This window comes from Ursus americanus, chromosome 3 (genome assembly GCF_024610735.1).
Source record: "Ursus americanus isolate L20-20 chromosome 3, mUrsAme1.1.p, whole genome shotgun sequence".
Taxonomy (NCBI): domain Eukaryota; kingdom Metazoa; phylum Chordata; class Mammalia; order Carnivora; family Ursidae; genus Ursus; species Ursus americanus.
The window spans coordinates 18,238,584-18,258,492 of NC_142129.1; the positions used below are offsets into that span (position 1 = coordinate 18,238,584).

Genomic DNA, 19,909 nt, shown 5'->3' on the forward strand with positions numbered 1-19,909 from the left:
AGGCCTCTGACCCTCAGGAGTCTTGGCAGAAGGATGCATGGAGGAGCCGCAGAAACCAAGGCTGCTTCAGAGTCACATGGATTCGGGTGGGGGCCAGAACACTGAGATGAGTGACACGAGGAACCGTTGTGAGCTGGCTGCTGCACAGAGCTAAAATTCAAGGAAACGTAGGCCCAGACTTTAGGTACAGCTTAGGAGCCCAATAGTGACAGTAAGAAGGATTACCACCCTAACGCCGTCAAAGTGATTAAAACAGAAGGTTTTGCATTAGGAGAAAGAAATTCGTTTACTATCTGTTCAGCTACAAGGTAATGGCAATCATAACCCTGTTCCTGATTTGCTATATCAACAGAAAAGCTCATTGTTGGTGTAATGCCTAACTGTAGCACCAAACACAATTGAAATAAAATGAGGGTACAACCTGTTTCTTCACAGTACAGACTTGAGAAGTTCTTCTCTTACCTAACAAGGACTGAAGTTTCAGGAAGAGTGAAACAGCACAGAAAGCAGGCACCTTTATCCAGTCACTACAGAGACGTTGTTTTAGCCGCTTGTCCATTTTTTTTCCTCCTGTCTCTTTAGTTTTCCTGGTTTCATTATGAAAAAGTTCAAACCTACAGAAAATCTGGAAGAATAGTACAATAGTACAACATTATACACTCTCTCCTCAGTTTATTAGTTATAACGTTTACTGCATTTGCTTTCTGTCACTCTCTAAATACATAGGGACACTGTGTTGGCCAAACCATTTGAATGTGAGCTACAGACATGACACATCACCCTTAACTTCTTCTTCATCCCCCAAATGTCCCTTATAACTTTTCATTAAAATATCCAATTAAAGTTCAAATAGTGAGGCCCTGATCCCCAACGTGATGGTATTAGGAGGGAGGGCCTTTGGGAAGTACTTAGATTTACACGAGGTCATGATGTTAGACCTCCCCTTCAACCATGATGAGATTAGTGTCCTCAGAAGAGGAAGAGACCAGTGCCCTCCCCTCCACTCTCCACCACATGAGGCGAGCAAGAAGACACCTGTCTGAAAGCCAGGAGGGCCCTCATCAGGCACCAAAGCTGCCAGTTCCTTGATCTTTGACGTCCCAGTCTCTGGAACTGTGACAAATGTTTGTTGTTTAAGCCGCCTTGTCTGTGTTTTTCTGTTATGGCAGCTTGAGCAGACTGAGACAAATGTTCCATAATCCACGATCGTCACTCTTGTCTTTAATCTCAAATTGTCCCAAATCTGGCGCGTGAAGCCAATTTTTGTGTCCCATCAGTCTTCAGGTGTTTTCTTCTTTTCTGACTCAAGCTGTTCCAAGTTCCCCTTATATTTTATCTGTCCCAAACCTGGAATTGACCATTTTCCCAAACACCCTTGGCTCTGTGAAATAGTAATTAGAAAGCAAGCTCAGGACTGTAGGTAAGCTCATCATTACTAGGTTATTGTTTTAGGTTCCATCAGAGGACAGGGGCAGAGCTGGGGGTGAGAGAAGGTGGTGTTAGGGAGACAAAACACACACACACACACATACGCACACACACACACACACTCATATAAATATCTCCAGTTCAAAACCAATAAAACAGCGTTCTTCTTTATCTGCTTCCATGTTCTATCTCCCTTCTCCCATAGTGAGTAACCTGATTTACAAGAACATCAACAAATTTGCTCATTTCTTAAACCTATGCAATTGGCTTCAGAATCATTTAAAATAGTCTCAGGAACATTTTCATCTTTAAAACAGTTGAATTTAACATCAGAGGCACCAAATCATCCCACATTATTCAGCAGAAATCACACGTAACAGACTAACAGGTCTCTAGACAGCAACCAGAGGTAATACAGACTGAATACCAGCCAAGACTCAGATTGGACAACTCAGCAAAGGCCACCATGAGGTTTCTCTAAAGTTCCGAAAAAAGACAAAGGTCAAAACAGAATATTGATGGCTTCCCTTTTAACTGTGCGAAGACTATTCAAGCTGTTTTCCTTTTTGGAATCTATCCCATTTGATGTTTGGCATTTATTCCAGAAAAATTCAGTGGGGGCCGGGGAAGAGAGAGGGGAGATATACAGAACAGTGGTCATAAGTGAATGAGGTGGCATTTGGGTGGCAGATGGGCATAGGAGTGTTCTTTGTGCTAGTTATACTCTGTGCTTTTGTGGCTGTTTAAAGCTTTTTATAATAAAAAGATTTTTTTAAATGTATTCCTGTCAAATCAGAGTAAGTGTAAGCCTCAATGGCCAGCTCCAACTTAAAAAGCAAGTAAGCAATATGTGGCTCTATTATGTACACATAGGAAGAGATGGTGACACTCTAGCTTACCTCTAGAAAATTGTCCAAGGAACTTACATTTTTTTTGGCAACTTAAGGTCCCAGTGTCTTAAAGCCTAGACTATACAGACAGATTATCCTCCAGTAAATAAAACATAACCAGTTGTGGAGAGTGACTTGCATTCTGCCTATCATTTGGCCAACTTCAACTTTGTCATTAAGAGAGTGATTGAAGGATTAAAATATTCTTATATTTTGGATGTTTCATTTTTCCCCTTGGAATCGGTGGTTTAAATTCCCTTCATGGTCCAATGTGGAAAACTCTCAGGCCACAGCCAGAGCTGCTGTGAGGCAAGGCATGATTTAATACTACAAACGGTGTTAAAAAAGCCAGTCAAAAACTTGCAAAATCCAGTTATGCGAAACACAAAAGCAGGAAACATAATCAGGAACTGCAACGTTGAGGCAATGTGGGTATGTTTCTGAGGGAAGAAGAACATATGAAAGGCTTTCCAGGTAACAGGGAAGCTAAACTTTGAAAAGAGACTGTTGCTTGCAAAAGCAAGCACATGAATTAAAAAATGACACCAGGGGATGGCGAAACCTTTGTCTGGTAAAACTGCTTCCCCTAGCCCATTCTGTCAAAAGTGGTGAGGGGCCAGGAAAATAAAGAACTGTTAACTACACGAAAGAAGGGGTGGGGAAATATTTGACCTCTCTCTTCTCTCTTTTCTTGGGCTGGCAACATGACCAGTTTCTGCGTTTGGCCACCAAGCTGGCCAAGTGCTGGCCCCTGGGGATCGGTTTTAATAGGCTCACACACTGACCAATAAACAAACAAACAAACAAACAAACAAATTTTCCCCTGAAAAGCTACAGAGCATGGGGAGGCCTCCCAGACTAGAAGACAAATAACCGCCACCATTCCTATGCAAGTGTAGTAACAGCGTTCGAATAAAATGCTCCAAGATGAGAAATAAGCTACAAAACCTGGGCGAAACAATCTGGTTGAGCTTGGAAATGACCAGATCACATTTAGAAATCTTTCTTGCTGACATCTTAGCAAAGAAAAATGCCTGACAGAATGTACTCTTATCCAGGGAGGCTCTGTTGTTGGGGCTCAAATTACTATTAGATGATGCACAAACCTCCATTTTTCCGGAGCAGAACTTACTCTCTTTTGGAAAAATAAATTCTCAGTGTACTGGGATATGGTATTCATCTGAGATATTTAAAATATTAAACTCTAGGAAGAGCATCTTGCTCTCGCCCTCATCTTGCCACACTCGTTCCACACTGGGACAATTATTTCAGCCTGGGCAGAGGAGACACGTCCCGCTGGCTCTAGGGCAAGCCAGCCTGGCAGCAGGATGGGTTGCCCTATCTATGGCCAAATTTCTAGACAGGCTCTCTATCTTTTCTTTAAAAAAAAAAAAAAATCCCCCTCCTTTTGTCCCAGCTTCACATAGAACAGAAGGATGCCAATATTAGGATGCAGGTTAATCAGCCTTCGAGATTTCTACATCAAAAATTCTGGGTATCTTGTAAGCCAAGGGAAGAAAACAGGTACATTAGGTGGTCTAAGGTTGAAGTGTTGGAATCATTAGAAATAATCTTACATGTCTTAAAAAAAAAAAATGCACTGCCAGGCTGGCTCAGTCGGTAGAACGTGCAACTCTTGATCTCGGGGCTGTGAGTTTGAGCCCCATCCTGGGTGTAGAGATTACTTAAAAATAGAATATTAAAAAAAATAATTTTACATGAGGTTTTCATAAATATCTCATTTATTTCAGCCAAGATCTCAAAAACAATAAACCAAATTATATCAGAAAGTATCAGCAAAAATTAGCCCTACTGTAGGAAATCTGCAAGATTCCAAAGTGACTGGTTTTGAGCGTAGCTTTGTGAGTAGAAGCACATCATTTGGCCAGGGGGTACCCTGGGAGTGAACATCTACATGCAGGACAAGGGAAGACTCCAACTCTAGGATCTCGAGCTGCATTAAGGTATGGTTACCGCTCGGGTTAGAAAATTCAGAGGTCGATTCCAGAGATGAAACTGTTAAAAGAATGGTCTGAGTGAGGTACAGCCTCACCAAAGGTTTAGAATTCTAGGAAGATCTGATCTCTGTATTCTAAAGAGTATCATTTGATTAAGCAACCAGACTAAAATCAAGGGCTACGGTGGACACCGTGAGTTGGTCAGAAATGGAAAGCATCCACGTTCCATGTCCTTATGCACCACAGATGTGGCTAGCTGTGAGCACGCCAGCTTCAGCTCTTCTTCCCAGCCATTTCCATCACCAGGGCAGGAAGAGTTCTACAGTAAGGACCAAATGAAGACCAAGCAGTAGCAAGGGTTTTAGAATTAGTTTTCTTCTATTGCCATTTACCATAAAACGGATACAAATAGATTAATCTGCCAATGGAAAAACCATGAAACAGATAAATAGCCACAATTTTTCCCCATGACTTTATCACTGAAATAGAGGTCACCTGCCTCGAAATAAAGCCAAGAGTTTAAAGAAATGAGGACTTACGTACCCATGACATTTAAAAATATGATCTGGAAAACAGTGTCATTGAGACTGAGAAGTAATCACATCTGCCCATGGCCTACCCAAGCTGCTCTGTGTTACACACTATAATCGTTTGCTCTCAGCTGATGAAAAATACATGGACATGACAAGCCCCAATGTACCATATTTTCCCTGCTCATGTGAATAAAATTACATGCACTATATTCTACCTTCCCCCCGGAACCCCAATGTTCAATCTGTAGAGAATTGGGAGTGTCCATGCAACGCTTCGGGTGTTACAGGAAGATTTTGAGCCAAAGACTAGTTCAGAGACCTTTACCAAATGTTTATCACTTATATGGAGATGCTTTGGGGACATTCATTTTCAGTCACAGACCTTTATTTTTAAACCAATTTTAAGTACCCAAAGATTGAACTTCAACAGAATAAAACAAAAGGAGAACACCAACAGCTAGGGCTGTCTCCATGCTGCTAATTCTAGCAGCCAAAGGGGAATCCTACCAAATGTCAAAAGAAAGGATGTCTCTGGACTAGAGACAAGGCAAAGGGCCTTATTGTTTGTTGTTGGCTTTCTTGGAGAAACCCATCTATGATTTTCCCCATTTAATGGGCCTCTGGTTTTAACTAGCAAAGCATCCCTTTTCTTAGAGGAGAAGACTAGTAATAAATACTTAAGTAGAGTATATTATCTAATATACTTTACTATCATCCCAGAAAGTCTTAGTAAATATGAAAGTGAACTACTTACTAGAATAAGTAGTGCCTGTCAATAGTGACTCAATAATGATTTATTGAATGATGAATACCTTTAACTTCACCTCTACTTGTTACTCTCCTGTCTTAGATACTTAGGACATTGATTAAGCCCCGCTATTACCAATTAGCCCCACAAATGACTAATTCAAACAGGACTAGCAGGAGAGTTCATTCATAAGACATGACAAAGTACTCAGGCATCCTAAAGCCTTTATCTGGGCAACATCAGTTACCTAGTTACCTATATAAACTCTACCCCATAGCCCAGTTCTGGAAAAATCAGGGGGAAAAAAAAAGAAAGGGAGAGAGATCAGCACCCATTAAACACTGCATGCCACTTCTTTTGCAGCTGTTCCTAGCCAGCAAATGGGAAAGCCTTCATTTTTCAGCTCGTTTTTTCACTTTTCCTTGATCATCTATTTTCTTAATGGCGGCTTGGATAGCTTCTTGGTCGCCCAGGAACTGGTGGGGCCCAACAGCACGTAGGTTCTCATCCAGTTCCAGGAGAATGGGGACTCCAGTGGGAAGAGTAATGTTGATAATGTCTTCATCGGAAATACCTGTAGATCAGGAGAGGAAACGACAAGACATTGAAGACAATGTAAGAGGAAGTTCTGTTCAGTTGTGTAACTGCATGGTTTTTTTTTTTTTTTAAGATTTTATTTATTTATTTACTTATTTATTTGAGAGAGAGAGAGTGATCAGAGTGAAAGAGGGAGAGGATCTCAAGCAGACTCCACACTGAGCACAGAGCCTGATGCAGGGCTCGATCCCAGGACCCTGAGATCACGACCTGAGCTGAAATCAAGAGTTGGATGCTTAACCAACTGAGCTACCCAGGTGCCCCACTGCACATTTATTGAGTCCCATCTTAGCTGCGTGCCTGGAACCATACCAGATATTGGGAGGGATTCTAGCCTTAGTTCCTGGAAGGAAAAAACTTCCCAGAAATTAAAGAAAAAAAAAAAAAACCTTAGAGATTTGCATCACATCAAATTGTAGGACAGCAGATACCCTTTGGGGCAACCTGTTGTTCCTTCATGTTTCCTATCTAAATCTTTTATGTGAACCTTCATGGTAGCATTAATCATAACAGTCAGAAAGTGGAAGCAGCCTAAATGTCCCTCAAGTGATGACCCTTCATAAATTAACTATGGTGGCTCCTGTGGTAGCTGTTGTATAGCTATACCGTGGAATAGTATTTGGTAATGAAAAAGAATTGAGTGCTGATACATGCTAAACATTGATGAACCTTGAAAATGTCATGCTGATGAAAGAAGCCAGTCACCATGGACTACATGTTGGATGACTGCATTTATATAGGAAAATCTAGAGTGACACAAAGAGATTAGTGGTTGCCTAGGGCTAGAGGGAATGGGGAAAGTGGGAAGTGACAGCTAGGTATAGGGTTACTTTTGGGAATAATGAAATTGTTCAAAAATTGACTGTGGTGATAGATGGGCAATTCTGTACACATACTAAAACCACTGAACTATACTCTTTAAATGGGTGAACTGTATATTACGTAAATTATAACTCAATAGAGCTGTCAAAAAATACAAAACAGATCCAGAGAGGTTAAATAAAACTTCTCAAATCATAAGACTGTTAAGGCAATAAAATTGGACCTGTGCTTTTTATTCCCAAATCCCAGGACTTCGACCCTGTCCGTCTGTCCAAGGCTACTTCCATGGCAGACTAGGGAGAGAGGAGAATGTTTGTGTCTATGCTGTGCCCTTGTGAAGGGCTGGGTACTAACTAAGCAGTAGCATCTAGTGTTCTCCTGTTTTCAGGACTGGTAAAGGGCATGAACAGATTCATCTGAGCTCTTTGAAACAGCTAACGCACTGAGATCATGATGGGCCAGGTTTAGGGGTTGTGGTCTGTGACCTTAGAAAAGAGTTCCAGGTCTTTGGCAAGGGGCTAGAGCACACATGGGACTTCTCTTGTTTGACCATGGCCCCAGATCTAACCAGATCTTGACAGGTCCTCTCTTTGGTAGCACCACTCTCAAGCTCATGCCTCTATGGCTTAGATAACAACTCACTTTTCTGTGGGACTGAATCAAAGAGCCAACTAAAAAAAAGCCATGCGAAGTAGAATATTTCACCTACAAAGGAAGGAGAGCTCAACAGAAATAGAAACATTTCCAATAAATAAATTAAAGTTGACATTCCACTTTAATGACTACTCAAACCATTCACATGGCAGACTAATTACTTACAGATATTTAAAATACCTAGACTGGTTAATAATCAGTCAATGAAACTTAAAAGACTGAAATTTTAAAATAGCAAATTAGGAAAAACCACAGTGAGGCTATTACTCATTGCTCGATTTTGGCATAAGCCATTCTTCGTCCTGAGAAAGTTAAGCAAGCAGAGGTCCTAAGGCTAGAATAATGCATCTGCACTGAATTAAGCCAAACTGAATCAATACATTATGCAATACTGTATTATAAATTCATTAACTGGAACATCATATGAAGGTTAAAATGAGTGGACAAACAGCACATGCCCTGTCTGATAACTGGCTTAGATTTTTTATCTGGCATCCAAGAATGTATTGAAGGGAATCATCAGAGTCCTCACCCTGCAATGACCCCTCTCTGTCACTCCCCCTCCACAACCAACCCTTCTTAAACCCCCAACCATTGTCTTTAATTCTTTTTTTTTTTTTTTAAGTAGGCTCCACGCCCAGCATGAAGCCCAATGCAGGGCTTGAACTCATGACCTGGAGATCGAGACTTGAGCTGAAGTTAGGTGACTGAGCCACCCAGGTGCCCCTGTCTTTAATCCTTGAACCTTCATGTAGGAGCATCTAGGAGTTAACGGCAATCAGTCTCAATGGTTGGGACACTTCAAGTAAGAAATAATGAAAGTTTATGGTAAGTCAAAGGGGTAACTCAATGCCAGTTATGGGGAGAAATTCAAACAACTTCATTTTCTGCATACAGGATTAACTTCAGGAAGTCAAATCTGCACCCATGAGCCCCACCCCCCAAGTCATTACAGCAGGAATGGGAACCACAGCCATTATTAAGATCACTGTACATATACTACAGCACTCACACGTGACCTTCTAGTTGAGGTGGCTGTGCCAATGCTTAATTCTCCTACCAGGATTACAAACTCCTTGAGAGCAGGGACCATGTCTCATCCATCCCTGTGTCACCTATGATCTTAGAACAGTGCCTTAGCTGCTGTGAGAATTTAGTAAATGGTTTGTTCACATGGAAAGAACCCTATTACGTGTTGGCTGCCAGGATCCAGAAATCATTTAGCTATATGATCCACTATTACAACTGTATGTATTATATGCATCTATTTCTTACATATACATATAAGCAATAAGGAAGAAAACATTAAGTAAAAGCTCTAATGCATAAAGCCTATACATGAAAGCACTCTGAAGACTTTTGCCAGATGTATGGTATTGGCCAAATTTCAGAAAGAGATCAAAATGGAGACATAAGCTCCTCAAAAGTAAAGATTTTGTGTGTCCAATTCTAGAAGCTGTACTCTGTACCAAGAACAGTACCTTAATCAACAGGCCCTCAGCACATAGCTGCAATGAATAAACCTGAACTCTCTGGGCTTTCCAATTACATCTAGTCTTGTACTCTTGAAACCTTGTTGAAAGATTGTTTCCTTTATGACCTTACCAAGAAAAGAAGAGAGTTGAGAAGGCTCTTAGCCTTGAAGAAAAGGTTGTTTATATTTAGTACTAATAAACAATTCAAATTAAGTTTGTCCTCCATATATTTTCTTTGATTTCCTCCAAAGGGTTTGCTTACTATCTTTGAATCTTGGGAAACAGGAGAGAAGATATCCAGGGAGACAGATCTGTCACAGGACGAGAACAAACCCCAAATCTGCAGTGCATATTTTTGGAATCTAGGAAAAGAGGGAAACCACTTCAATCCGTTCATTGGACCGTGAGGTGCCACCCAGGCCCCACGTACATTTCCCAGGCAAGTAAGTCACAATTCAAACCCCGCTGATGGGCGATTCATGGGGAGAGGTCTGTATTCTATTGTGAAAATTAGAGCTGACACAAGAGACTCTCAATGCCATAGATGATCTACCTATCTTTAATTAGAATTCCTTAAGGTTTGGATGCTATTATGTGCAACTTAAAGATAGGCTGGGGAGCAATTGGAAAGGGGTTATTTGAATATTGTAACATGATGATAGGATCACAGCCTCTAATTTAGACTAAGGCAGAGGGCAGAATCCATCCACACTGAATTTTGTAGTTAAAATAGCCCACAACTTTAAAAAGTAACGATTTTTATTAATCATGGATACTTCTAATAAGAGAAAGCTTAACCGTACCACCGGACAAGCATTTGCTTCACCAGAGAGAGGCCCAAATTTGCAGCTTCTGAAAATATCACACTAAAATGCCAAAGGTGATGCACTTCTCAGCCCCTGCCCCCACAGCTGGCCTCAGCTGACCTGCCCTCCCTGGTTCTCTAATTTCGCCTCAAGGCTTCTCTGCCTGGCCACGTGTGCAGCTGCACACAATTCTTCAGGGATCGAGCCTGTTGTTCATGAGTCTCCTGCATGCCACTCTGATTCCAAACTTGAAACTGCCTAGGCCTGTGCTTGAACCCAGACTAAACAATCCGCTTCCGCTGGCAAGATGCAGACTACATCCAACGCTCCAGTTCAGTCCCTGGCTTTTCCTTCAGTGTGGGCCAGCAGGAAACAAACAGGAAGTGACTATGCCAACCACAGAGAAAGAAACACACGCCTGTCTGGAACGCTACAGAACAGGATGCTCTTAGATACTAAGCCTGCATTAGGAGCTTTCATACAGTGCTGCTCTGGGAGAAGCGGGTCTGAATGCTTTGGCATTATTGGCACATTATCTGGACTTATTAGCACAGCACTGATAATCATTTATGCTGCTAAAAACAGGTAAAGCCGTCCCTTAGGTAGGCATTTTCTTACTATATAATAGCTCCAGGTCTGTCTGAAGTCTTCTTTCTTCTGAAAGTATTAAGAGCTACTCTCAAGTTAAAAGTAATGCAATCCCCCCCCAATGATCTACAATTGAAAAGCAGAGATATTAAATAAAAAATTGACAGGGTAGAGGCCGTCCTGATCAGGCAAGAAGCGTATCCTGGGTGCTGACACGTGAGTCCTGGGTTTGCAATTCCTATACAAGAGTGCTGCCTCACTCTGAATCAGTAACACTTGTCTCACTGTCTGTTCGTTCTCCTGTGTTGACCTACTCTTGGACTGGCTGGTTGTGAGAAGGAAAAAAAAGTCACATAGAGGACCCCATGACAACTAGAGAATTCGGTGGCAAGTGAGGAGAAATCATTCTGGGACAGAAAAACCTTTACGAGAGGAGCTCACAGCCTCCAAGCACAAAGTTTCGTGGTCCCGCAGCTTATAGATAATTCATGAAGATGGGGTTTGACTGGCGACTCCCTACGCTGTCCATGGTCTGGGTGCTGAGTAAAGACGGCACCAGTTGCTCCAGAGAAGGCATAGCAGTGCCTCCAGGTTAGTTTTCAAAGGCAAAGGTGGGTGTATGTAGCAACCTTCCTTTAATTCTACCATTGGACAATCAAACTAGTCTATTATTTTGTGCAACAAAAGGCATGGTCCCCCCATTAGGGCAAAGGTCATTTCATTGGATAAAACCAAGACTTTTAAAATTGAGGTGTAATTTACAGACAGTAAAATTTACCCTTTTGAGCATACAGAATAGTTCTTTGAACCCCCCAAATTTCCTTGTACCCCTTTGCAGCCTACCCTTCCTCCACTGATCTGTTTTCTGACTCAATAGTACTGCCTTTTCCTGAACGGCAAATAAATAGTCATACAATGCCTAGTTTGTTTGTTGCTTAAAAAAATAAATAACAGCAAGTCATTTTCTCACAGTTGTGGAGATATAAAGGTCTGAGGCGCTCTCCTTGGTTTGTAAATGGCTGCCATCTCCCTGAGTCTTTACATGGTCTTCCCTCTGGGTCTGTGTCCTGATCCCTTAGGAGGACACCGATCCTGTTGGATTAGGGGCCATCCTAATGGCCTCATTTCACCTTAATTACCTCTTTAAAGGCCCTATGTCCAAATGGGCCATATTCTGAACTACTGAGAGCTAAGACTTCAACGGGAATGTGCAATATATAGCTTTTATAATTCGGTGTCTTTCACGTAGCATAATACAGCTGAGATGCACGCAGGATGTTAGGGTGTATTAGTAGTCTGCTCCTTTTTATTAAAGCAGTTTCTTTAAGCAAAATAGCTTAGTGACCAATGATTGGTCAAATGAAATAAAAAATATGACCTAGATACACTAAACAGCAGAGCAAAACGCAGGGTTGAAACACAGCTTTCCAGCCAGTTCAGAGCCTTGCACTAGTTCCTATATTAAACAGGATATGATGTAAAATGCCTAGAACCACACTAAGCACGTAGCATGCACTCAAAATAAGGCCACCTTGTATAGCTGTACCGGGGAACAGCACACACAAACCACAATGTTAGGGTAACAGCAATAATAATTGCAGACTCAGTTAGTTGCATCAAATTAACTTTTAATGGTTTACCTGCCAAAGATACTTCTTGACTCAGCTTCTTAAGACACAGTATTCCAAACAAAAAATAGATCAAGGGAAGGGCTACTTTTCAGAAAAAAAATTAAAACAAAAAAGCCCAGGTGGTAATCATGTGTGGAGACTCAGTGAACTGGGTTTGGGTGGAGTTCACGACTCCAACTAATTATCATGATCATGGCTAAGTCATCTGAGGTCTGTCTGGGTTTCATTTTCCCTCAACAGCACCTGTCTTCTTTTTCACAAATGGAAGAAGTGTCAGTCATGACTTGACTGCTTATAGGGTAAAGTCGTAGCACCAAATAGCTGAGAAACAAAATAATGTCTCAAGAACTAACACTCTTCATTGTCGAGGTATATACAATGTAGAGTAGATGTGGAACACTAGTACACTTTTAGGTAAAAAGATCATAAGGCACTTCGAGATTTCAGGGTAAACCAATACTCTAAGTAGTTATTTAACAGGGTCATCACCCTTCCTATCCCAAGTTCTAGTCTTTAAACAACAAAGTATTTTCATGGTATGATGGTATGCTGTCATTGGATTCTATCAGCTACCACACTCCTCCCCAGGAGGAAGTAACAGCTTTAAGTCTGTCAAACAATTGAGGACAATACTGGGAAACATCACCCAGTTCCTTGAAAGATCCTGTTTATAGAGGAGAATTTTATATAAACATATCAGAAAGCATGACTAGGAATCAGATAAATCTATAGCCACAAGCATTCTTACTTTTGTAATCAATGCAAAGAATTCAGCAATTTTTATGTTTACACAAAGTATGGAATCTGGTCACAGCCATTTCAAGGATTCATTCTTAGTACTAGTGAAGGCTAACGTCTTTATAGTAAGGTGACCATATAATTTATCATTCAAGTGGGGCACTTTTGAAAGTGAAAGGAGAGGCTATTAATAATTGTACTGGGACAACAGGTATTAATCAGAAAATGGCTAATGGTGATATGTCTAGTCATGTAACTTTACAGTAAGAATAAATTGGCAACTAAGATGGTAAGTTTTATGATATATTTTTAACACACCGAACATATATAATCACAAATAAATTGCAAGTAGTTCTTACCACCAGATGAAAATCTATATTCCCCCCCCTAAAGTAGGGGAGATTCACCTAATATTTTGGAGTCTTAAAAAGTTAACATCCAAATTCAAAGGAATGTTTTCTTTTAGGTTGGGAATTTATCAAGTACTACATAAAGCCCTCTAACTTGAGCTCCTGAAGGTCAGACATGCGAGGTAAGAGGATCTTGTTGGTATTCCTATTCTGTTGACCATACACATCCAGAATAAATTTTTAAAAACCTAAAATCTCATTAACAGAAATGACATGAAAGAAATAACACACTATTTCTTCTGATCTTGGGAAAGTCACTTTTCTTAATTCTTGGAGCTGTGACATAGAATACCTCCATCTTATTTTTCAGTATACACCATAAAAGAAATCTCTTAGTGGAGATTGGTATTTAGAGAACTCCTAAAATAAGACATGATAACTAATTTATCAAGTGATCCTAAAATCTAGTTTAGTCCATTTCACGCACGTGAAATAATTTCTTCCATGTTAGGCGTGGAAGTCATTATAGGAAATCACAGCGACATCAAAGAGCTCCATGAATCTTAACAACAGCACCACCAGGGGGTACTACAGGCCAAAAAGGAACGAAGTTTTCTCCTACCCAGGATGGGTGAGCCAAGATTACATACCACCTTCATGTCGTCTACAGACAGATCCCATTCTTCCCATCCACTCCATTTGTTTCCCCACCCGTGGGCTTGTGTCAATGGCATATTCTGGATTTTTTGCCATTTTTCCCCCTGAATGTCTGCCATCCTCCCTCGTCACCAACCCTCCTGTTTCCAGCCCGTCTCCCTCATCTACACCTCCCTTGTCCTCGGCTGCAGACATCAGCCAACTCCACACCTTTTCCACTTTCACATATTTCTAACTCGAATCTCCTTGTACCATTTACCTCTTCCAGCATGAACACCACTGTTTTAAATTAATTTTCTCCCAAAATAAACCCATTTTGTCTAAGGCCTGTTTATATTGATAGGGATAGGAATTATAATTTAAGGTTACTTCAATTTCAATAAGCTCTGAAAGGTGATTTAGTTCTATACATAAAGCCTGAGGACTAATGTCTGCTAATTTCTCAGGAATCCCTAATAAATCCATTTCTGCCCTAGCAAAGTAGTATTTTATTTTATTTTTTCCTTATTCTGTACTCCACATCCAAGCATGTCCACTTTCATAGCATTTCCCTGTTTTTTTCTAGGCCAGTGGCAAATCCTTTCATCTTTCAATCCCATCGATTAAACTATTTTTGCAGCTTTAATTAGGTAATTCACATACCATACCATTTACCCACATAAAGTGTACAGGTCAATGACTTTTAGTATATTCAGACTTGTGTGACCATCGTCACAATCAATTTTAGCACATTTTCAGCACCCCCAACAAGAAAGCCTGTACCTAACTGCAGTCACTCCTCATGCCACACCCCTACCACCTCCACCCCAGGCCTCGGAAAGAATCTGTTTTCTGTCGCTAAAGATTTGGCCATGCAGACATTTCACTTAAGTAGAATCATACAATATATGCTCCTTTGTGACTGGCTTCTTTCAGTTAACAACAATTTCAAAGTTCATCCATGTTGTAGAAAATAAGACTATTCCATTCATTTTCATCGCCAAACAATATTATATTGTATGGATATACCAAACTTAATTTATCCAGTCACTAGGTGATAGGCATCTGGGATGCCCTCATGTTTTGGCTCTTATGAATACTGCTGCTATGAAGGTTTGTGTACAAGTTTTCGTATGGACATACGTTTTCATTTCTCTTAAGTACTGTTATGGGTTGAACTGCATCCCTCCAAAAAGATACGCTGAAGTCCTAACCTGAGAGTGTGACCTTGTTTAAATGGAAATAGGGTCTTTAGCAAGGTAACCAAGTTAAGAGGAGGTCTTCGGCCCTACTGTAATATTGTGTTCTTACAAGAAAGGGAAATTTGGACAAGGAAGAGAAAGACACATGGGGAAAACACCAAGTGAAGACTGAGGGCTGCAAAGATGCATCTACAAGCCAGGGAATGCCAAGGATTTCCAAGGAACAAGAAGCTAGAAGAGGCAAGAAAGGATTCCCGCCTCGAGCCTCTAGAGAGAATATGACCCTGCCAACACTTTAATTTAGCACTCCCAGCCCCCAGAACTGTGAGAAAACTAGTATCTGTTGTTTTAAGCGATGCAGTGATCGGTACTTTGTCACAGTAGTGCTAGGAAATGAATACGGGTAAATACCTGCGCGTAGACTTCGTGGATCATATGGTAACTGCAGGTTTAATCTACTGAGAAGCTGCCAGATTGTTTTCCACAGCAGCTATACCAAATGATTGTTTTTTAAATCATTAGTGGTTTCAAAACCTCCTTCGAACACAGAAAGTATGCTTTCTATGGGTAACCTCGTCCTCCACAGGCAGTTCGGCCTCCACCCTCACCATGGTGACAGTCTTCTTCTCCACCATCTGTAAACTTTCCTATTCCCTTCAAAAAAAGAACAGTAAGAAACCGCGAGGTCACCAACGCACTAGAGAAGGAGGTACGTAAGATGAGCTGTGGCTGGGGATGCAGAATAATCTTAAAGACATCTCGACCTGAAGACAGTTGAAGAATAGATGGTATTAAACAGCAAGAAATCGTTTTTAAAGGGAGGATTTCCTAGCTAAGACAGGAGAGAAAAGAGGATCCTGAAGGAGATGATGGCATTTTCTTTAGGGAAGGGAGCTTGGCCACAAAGAGACCTAAGTCCCGTCTTTGGAAAAAAGGAACTGGTATCGTGGGACAGTATACATCTTTTTGCAGAAACTCTGAAATTCTCGATTTCAGTTTGTTGTTGTCCTAAGAGAAGGCTCAACTCTTCAAACAATAAAGTACTATAGTCCAATAACGATGAAGTTATTTATCATTTAATCCAGCATCTGACTATTCTGAAAGAGGAAGAATAGAACCCTTTATATAGTTGAGTAAATAAGATATGCACACAAACATACACCAACAGATTGAGCGCCATGTCTAGCCAATAACATTTTTAATAGCCAATAAAGTCTGTAGAATTTAGATCTCTGCACGACTAATGGACGCAGGTATAGGAGTAATGATTTGGCTCCTGGCCATGTTACATAAAAATCAGGGATAAAAACACATGCTAAAAAGTTTACAATAAAATCTCATAAAGATCACTTTGTTTTGTTACCAATAACCTATTTTCACTTGTTTCATATACAATGTCAACCTTTTCATTTTTCACAGCCTCTTAGAGAAAAGTAAAGCAGAACGGGAAGGGAATGTTGGAGAAATGCATTCTAGTGTCATGGGCTAACTGCTGAGAGTAGTAAAGACCGGAAAACAGCCGACGGAGCAGATCACTCAAAATGCACAACTGCCTGGGATTCCTTAGTGGAGGGAGAAAGGGGAAGGAGAGACCCCCCCAAAGGCATCACAGGGCCATCACTAATGCCCAAACTGGTGAGCTTGAGTTCTCAAGAGTTCATTTAGTTCACATCACTTAAGAGGAAGATAACAATATTGTACATTTCAGAATACGTTTAGAATATAACATCAAGTAGTTAAAATAAAATGGAGGCAACCAATTATCCCCAATAAGCCATCCTTTCATTTTCTGTCCCCCCATTTTCTCCAATCAATGACTCAGCCTGGTCTGGAAAGAGAGGACTGGAACAAAGGAATTGTTCCAGAAGGCCAGGTCTGCAACACTGGGACAACTGTCCAAAGTTGGAAGAGCATGGGCAAAACCGAAGTCTAGATCATTTTATTTACCTGGAAAGACTCGAATAAATAAATTGACTTTGCACACCATTTCTATAGAAATGTATACCCTTCCTAGCCTCCCTTACCCTTTCTACAACGAAAGCCACATAATCTTTTAGATCAAGGGTTATCAAAGTGGAGAAGCCCAAGCAGTAGTATGGGCATTACCACAAAACATCTTAGAAATGCAAATTCTCCGGCTACACCTCAGGCCTACAAATTCAGAAACTCCAAGGCTGGGGCCAGCAATCTGTAGTAGACCACACTCTCCCTCCAGGTAATTCTGACGCTTGCTAAAGTTTTAGGATCACTGCTGTGTATAATATGAATGTAAAAGGCACAGGGTTTTTGATTTATAGAACAAAATGATTCTTAAAGGACTAAAGTGGCAAAAAGGAATAGGAAAGAAAGTCGATCATGTCAGTTGTGTATTGTTAGCTCAGAAATCAAGTCTTTTCTAGATTAAGGCCCAAGTATAACACTTAGCAACCTCTAGGAAGTAGTAGCATAAAGATGGTACCTTCCAGATGCTTCAGGAGAGCCCTACTGCTATTTCCATGAGCGGATATCAGTACGGTTTTGCCACTTAATACTTCAGGAGCAATCCTTTCGTTCCAAAAGGGCAGGAGTCTCTCCAGAACATCCTTTAAGCTTTCAGATCGGGGCAACTGATCCACAGGTACGTCGCACACCTTATACCTCCGGTCGTTGTAGATTTCATGGTAGAAAGGGTGAGATTCCTCAATGGGTGGTGGGGTCACACTGTAGCTTCTTCTCCAGAGCCTCACTTGTTCTTCACCATGATTCAAAGCCATCTGCTCCCTGTTGAGGCCGATCAAAGCTCCGTAGTGACGTTCATTTAGACGCCAGGAGCTTTCCACCGGAACCCACTCCTGCCCCAGCTCTTCCAGGATCAGCCAGGCTGTGTGGATGGACCGATTAAGGATTGATGTGAATACGAGGTCAAACTCCACGTTTAGTGCTTTGAGTTGCTTTCCACAGTTCCGAGCTTCCTCCATTCCTTCACTGTTAAGTTTCTGATCCACCCAGCTACAAAAACGATTCTCTTTATTCCAAGCGCCCTCTCCATGTCTTAACATAATCAGTTTGTACTTGGACATCCTGACGGCTGATCTTCCCTGGCACTTTCAGATGGGCCAATATTCAGTGACAGCAATACATCTAGAAAGAGAAGGAACAAAAAAGAATATTGTTATATTCTTTATTCAACTGACTCCTGGGAATGGAAGCACAACTTTACAACAGTCAGTGTCTAAACTAAACTGGAGTCATTCCATTGACCAGATTTGAGATCAAGACATCAGACACCTTATACACTGTGGCAAATACAGGCATATTCTACAAATAATTTTCTGACGGCTGGACAGTATGTTAATGGTATGAGGTAAACTAACAGAACACGTCATTCTAATGGCATGCTGCATTTCTGCCAGATAAAAAGGCAGTCCGTGCTTACAGAAGAGAGGATTTAATGGAATGAGTTATAGATGTCTAAAAGGATGACTAGTAGCTGGGAACTCCCAGCTCCTAGCAGCTGACAACTCCCAGCTCCTAGCAGCTGACTCCGGGTTGAAGGCATCCTCCTCACTTTGTTTTTCCTCTGGTGAAAAAAGAAATATTTACCAGTCTCACTTTATTATAGAAGTTAAACATGTTCATTCAATGGCCCACCACATTTCTCTGGTATGTAAATCACTAACTGGGGGCAGCGAGCGCTTCAGTACCATAGGCTCTACGACCTCTATGAAAATCTAAGGTTCAACATTCAAATACCACTAAAAGTGATTTAACACTGAACCGGGTAATCACCAAAATAATCTCACCTGCCTCAAGATAGAGCTTTCGGCAGGCGTCAATCCATATGCCACACAAGCTATCAAATGCAAGCAGCTAGGAGGTGCTGCCTGTGGGAACAGATTAGCAGGAGCAGGTCGGCAGGAGTGAGAGGAAGCACACTGATAAGAAGGTCCTGTCTCTTCCTCCCCGATCCTTAAACTGTCCTACACAAACCAGCCACATCTCAGCAGGAGAAGAATCTGGAAGAGTGGGACAGACAACCTGAAAGTGTTTCTGAACTCCCTAAATTAAGCCGCTGGCCCAAAGGTCTGCTGGGCCCACTCTGTGGCCTGGAGAATCTGCTATCCTGGCTGCCTAAGGCTGCCTCCACTCTCCTTGCAGCGGACATACTTACGCTGACAAATGCCACTCACTTTCCTTGCCCAGTGCTCTCCATTTCCACCCCAGGGGTTTTCACACTGGGGTGTAAAAATGATAGGAACATCAGGGCCTGGTCCTCTGCCATTCTTGGCAAGTCCCATTCACTGGAGATTTTCTGTCCCACTTAACCTGTGATTCACCCACAGTTACATAACAATCAGTGACAAAGTTAACTGGAAGCTAGGTATCTCGTTTCTTCCTTTCTTTAGTAATTCCTAGAGATTCTGAAGGGAAGAAAGCCTTTAAAATAAGGCTTTGTCTTATTTCAGGCGAGGGGAAACCCAGGAGGACCTGAGTGAGGAAGCAGACTGAGGTAGTCTGCAAGTAGGTGAAAGATGAGGGTGGTTAGGTTTAGGGCTTAGGATGAGCGAGAGTGAAGCCTCTACCCTCCCTCAGCGATCCTTCGGGGTGGCAGAAGAACAGAGAACAGGATGAAAGACACCTGGGCAGCGTTTTGCTGCGTGATTATTGGTGCCCAGATGCAGAATAGCCACGAAGCTAACGAAGCTCGAGCTTCAGTCTCCTTCGCTTGGACAAGATCCTTCTAAGGCACAGGGAGAAACCAAATAATGAATGCCCGTGTGCGTGCGTGTGTGTCGGTGTGTGTGTGCCTGTGTGTGTGTATGTGTGTGCGTGCGTGTGCATGCACGTATGCATGTGTGTATTTAATTTGCAAA

The 19,909-nt window shown here is 41.5% G+C and overlaps 1 protein-coding gene across 2 annotated transcripts in view; it reads right to left on the bottom strand.

Moving 5' to 3' along the window:
- Positions 1–652: 652 nt before the first annotated feature.
- Positions 653–19,909, bottom strand: part of BPGM (bisphosphoglycerate mutase) — a 29,419-nt gene continuing 10,162 nt past the window's right edge. For both annotated transcript variants that reach the window (XM_045792621.2, XM_045792619.2), the window contains 2 exons: positions 17,515–18,176; positions 653–6,131 (listed from right to left, as the gene is read on the bottom strand). In XM_045792621.2, the coding sequence (XP_045648577.2) occupies positions 5,950–6,131; positions 17,515–18,115 (783 nt within the window). In that variant the 5' untranslated portion in view covers positions 18,116–18,176 and the 3' untranslated portion in view covers positions 653–5,949. The remainder of the gene's footprint in view (positions 6,132–17,514; positions 18,177–19,909) is intronic.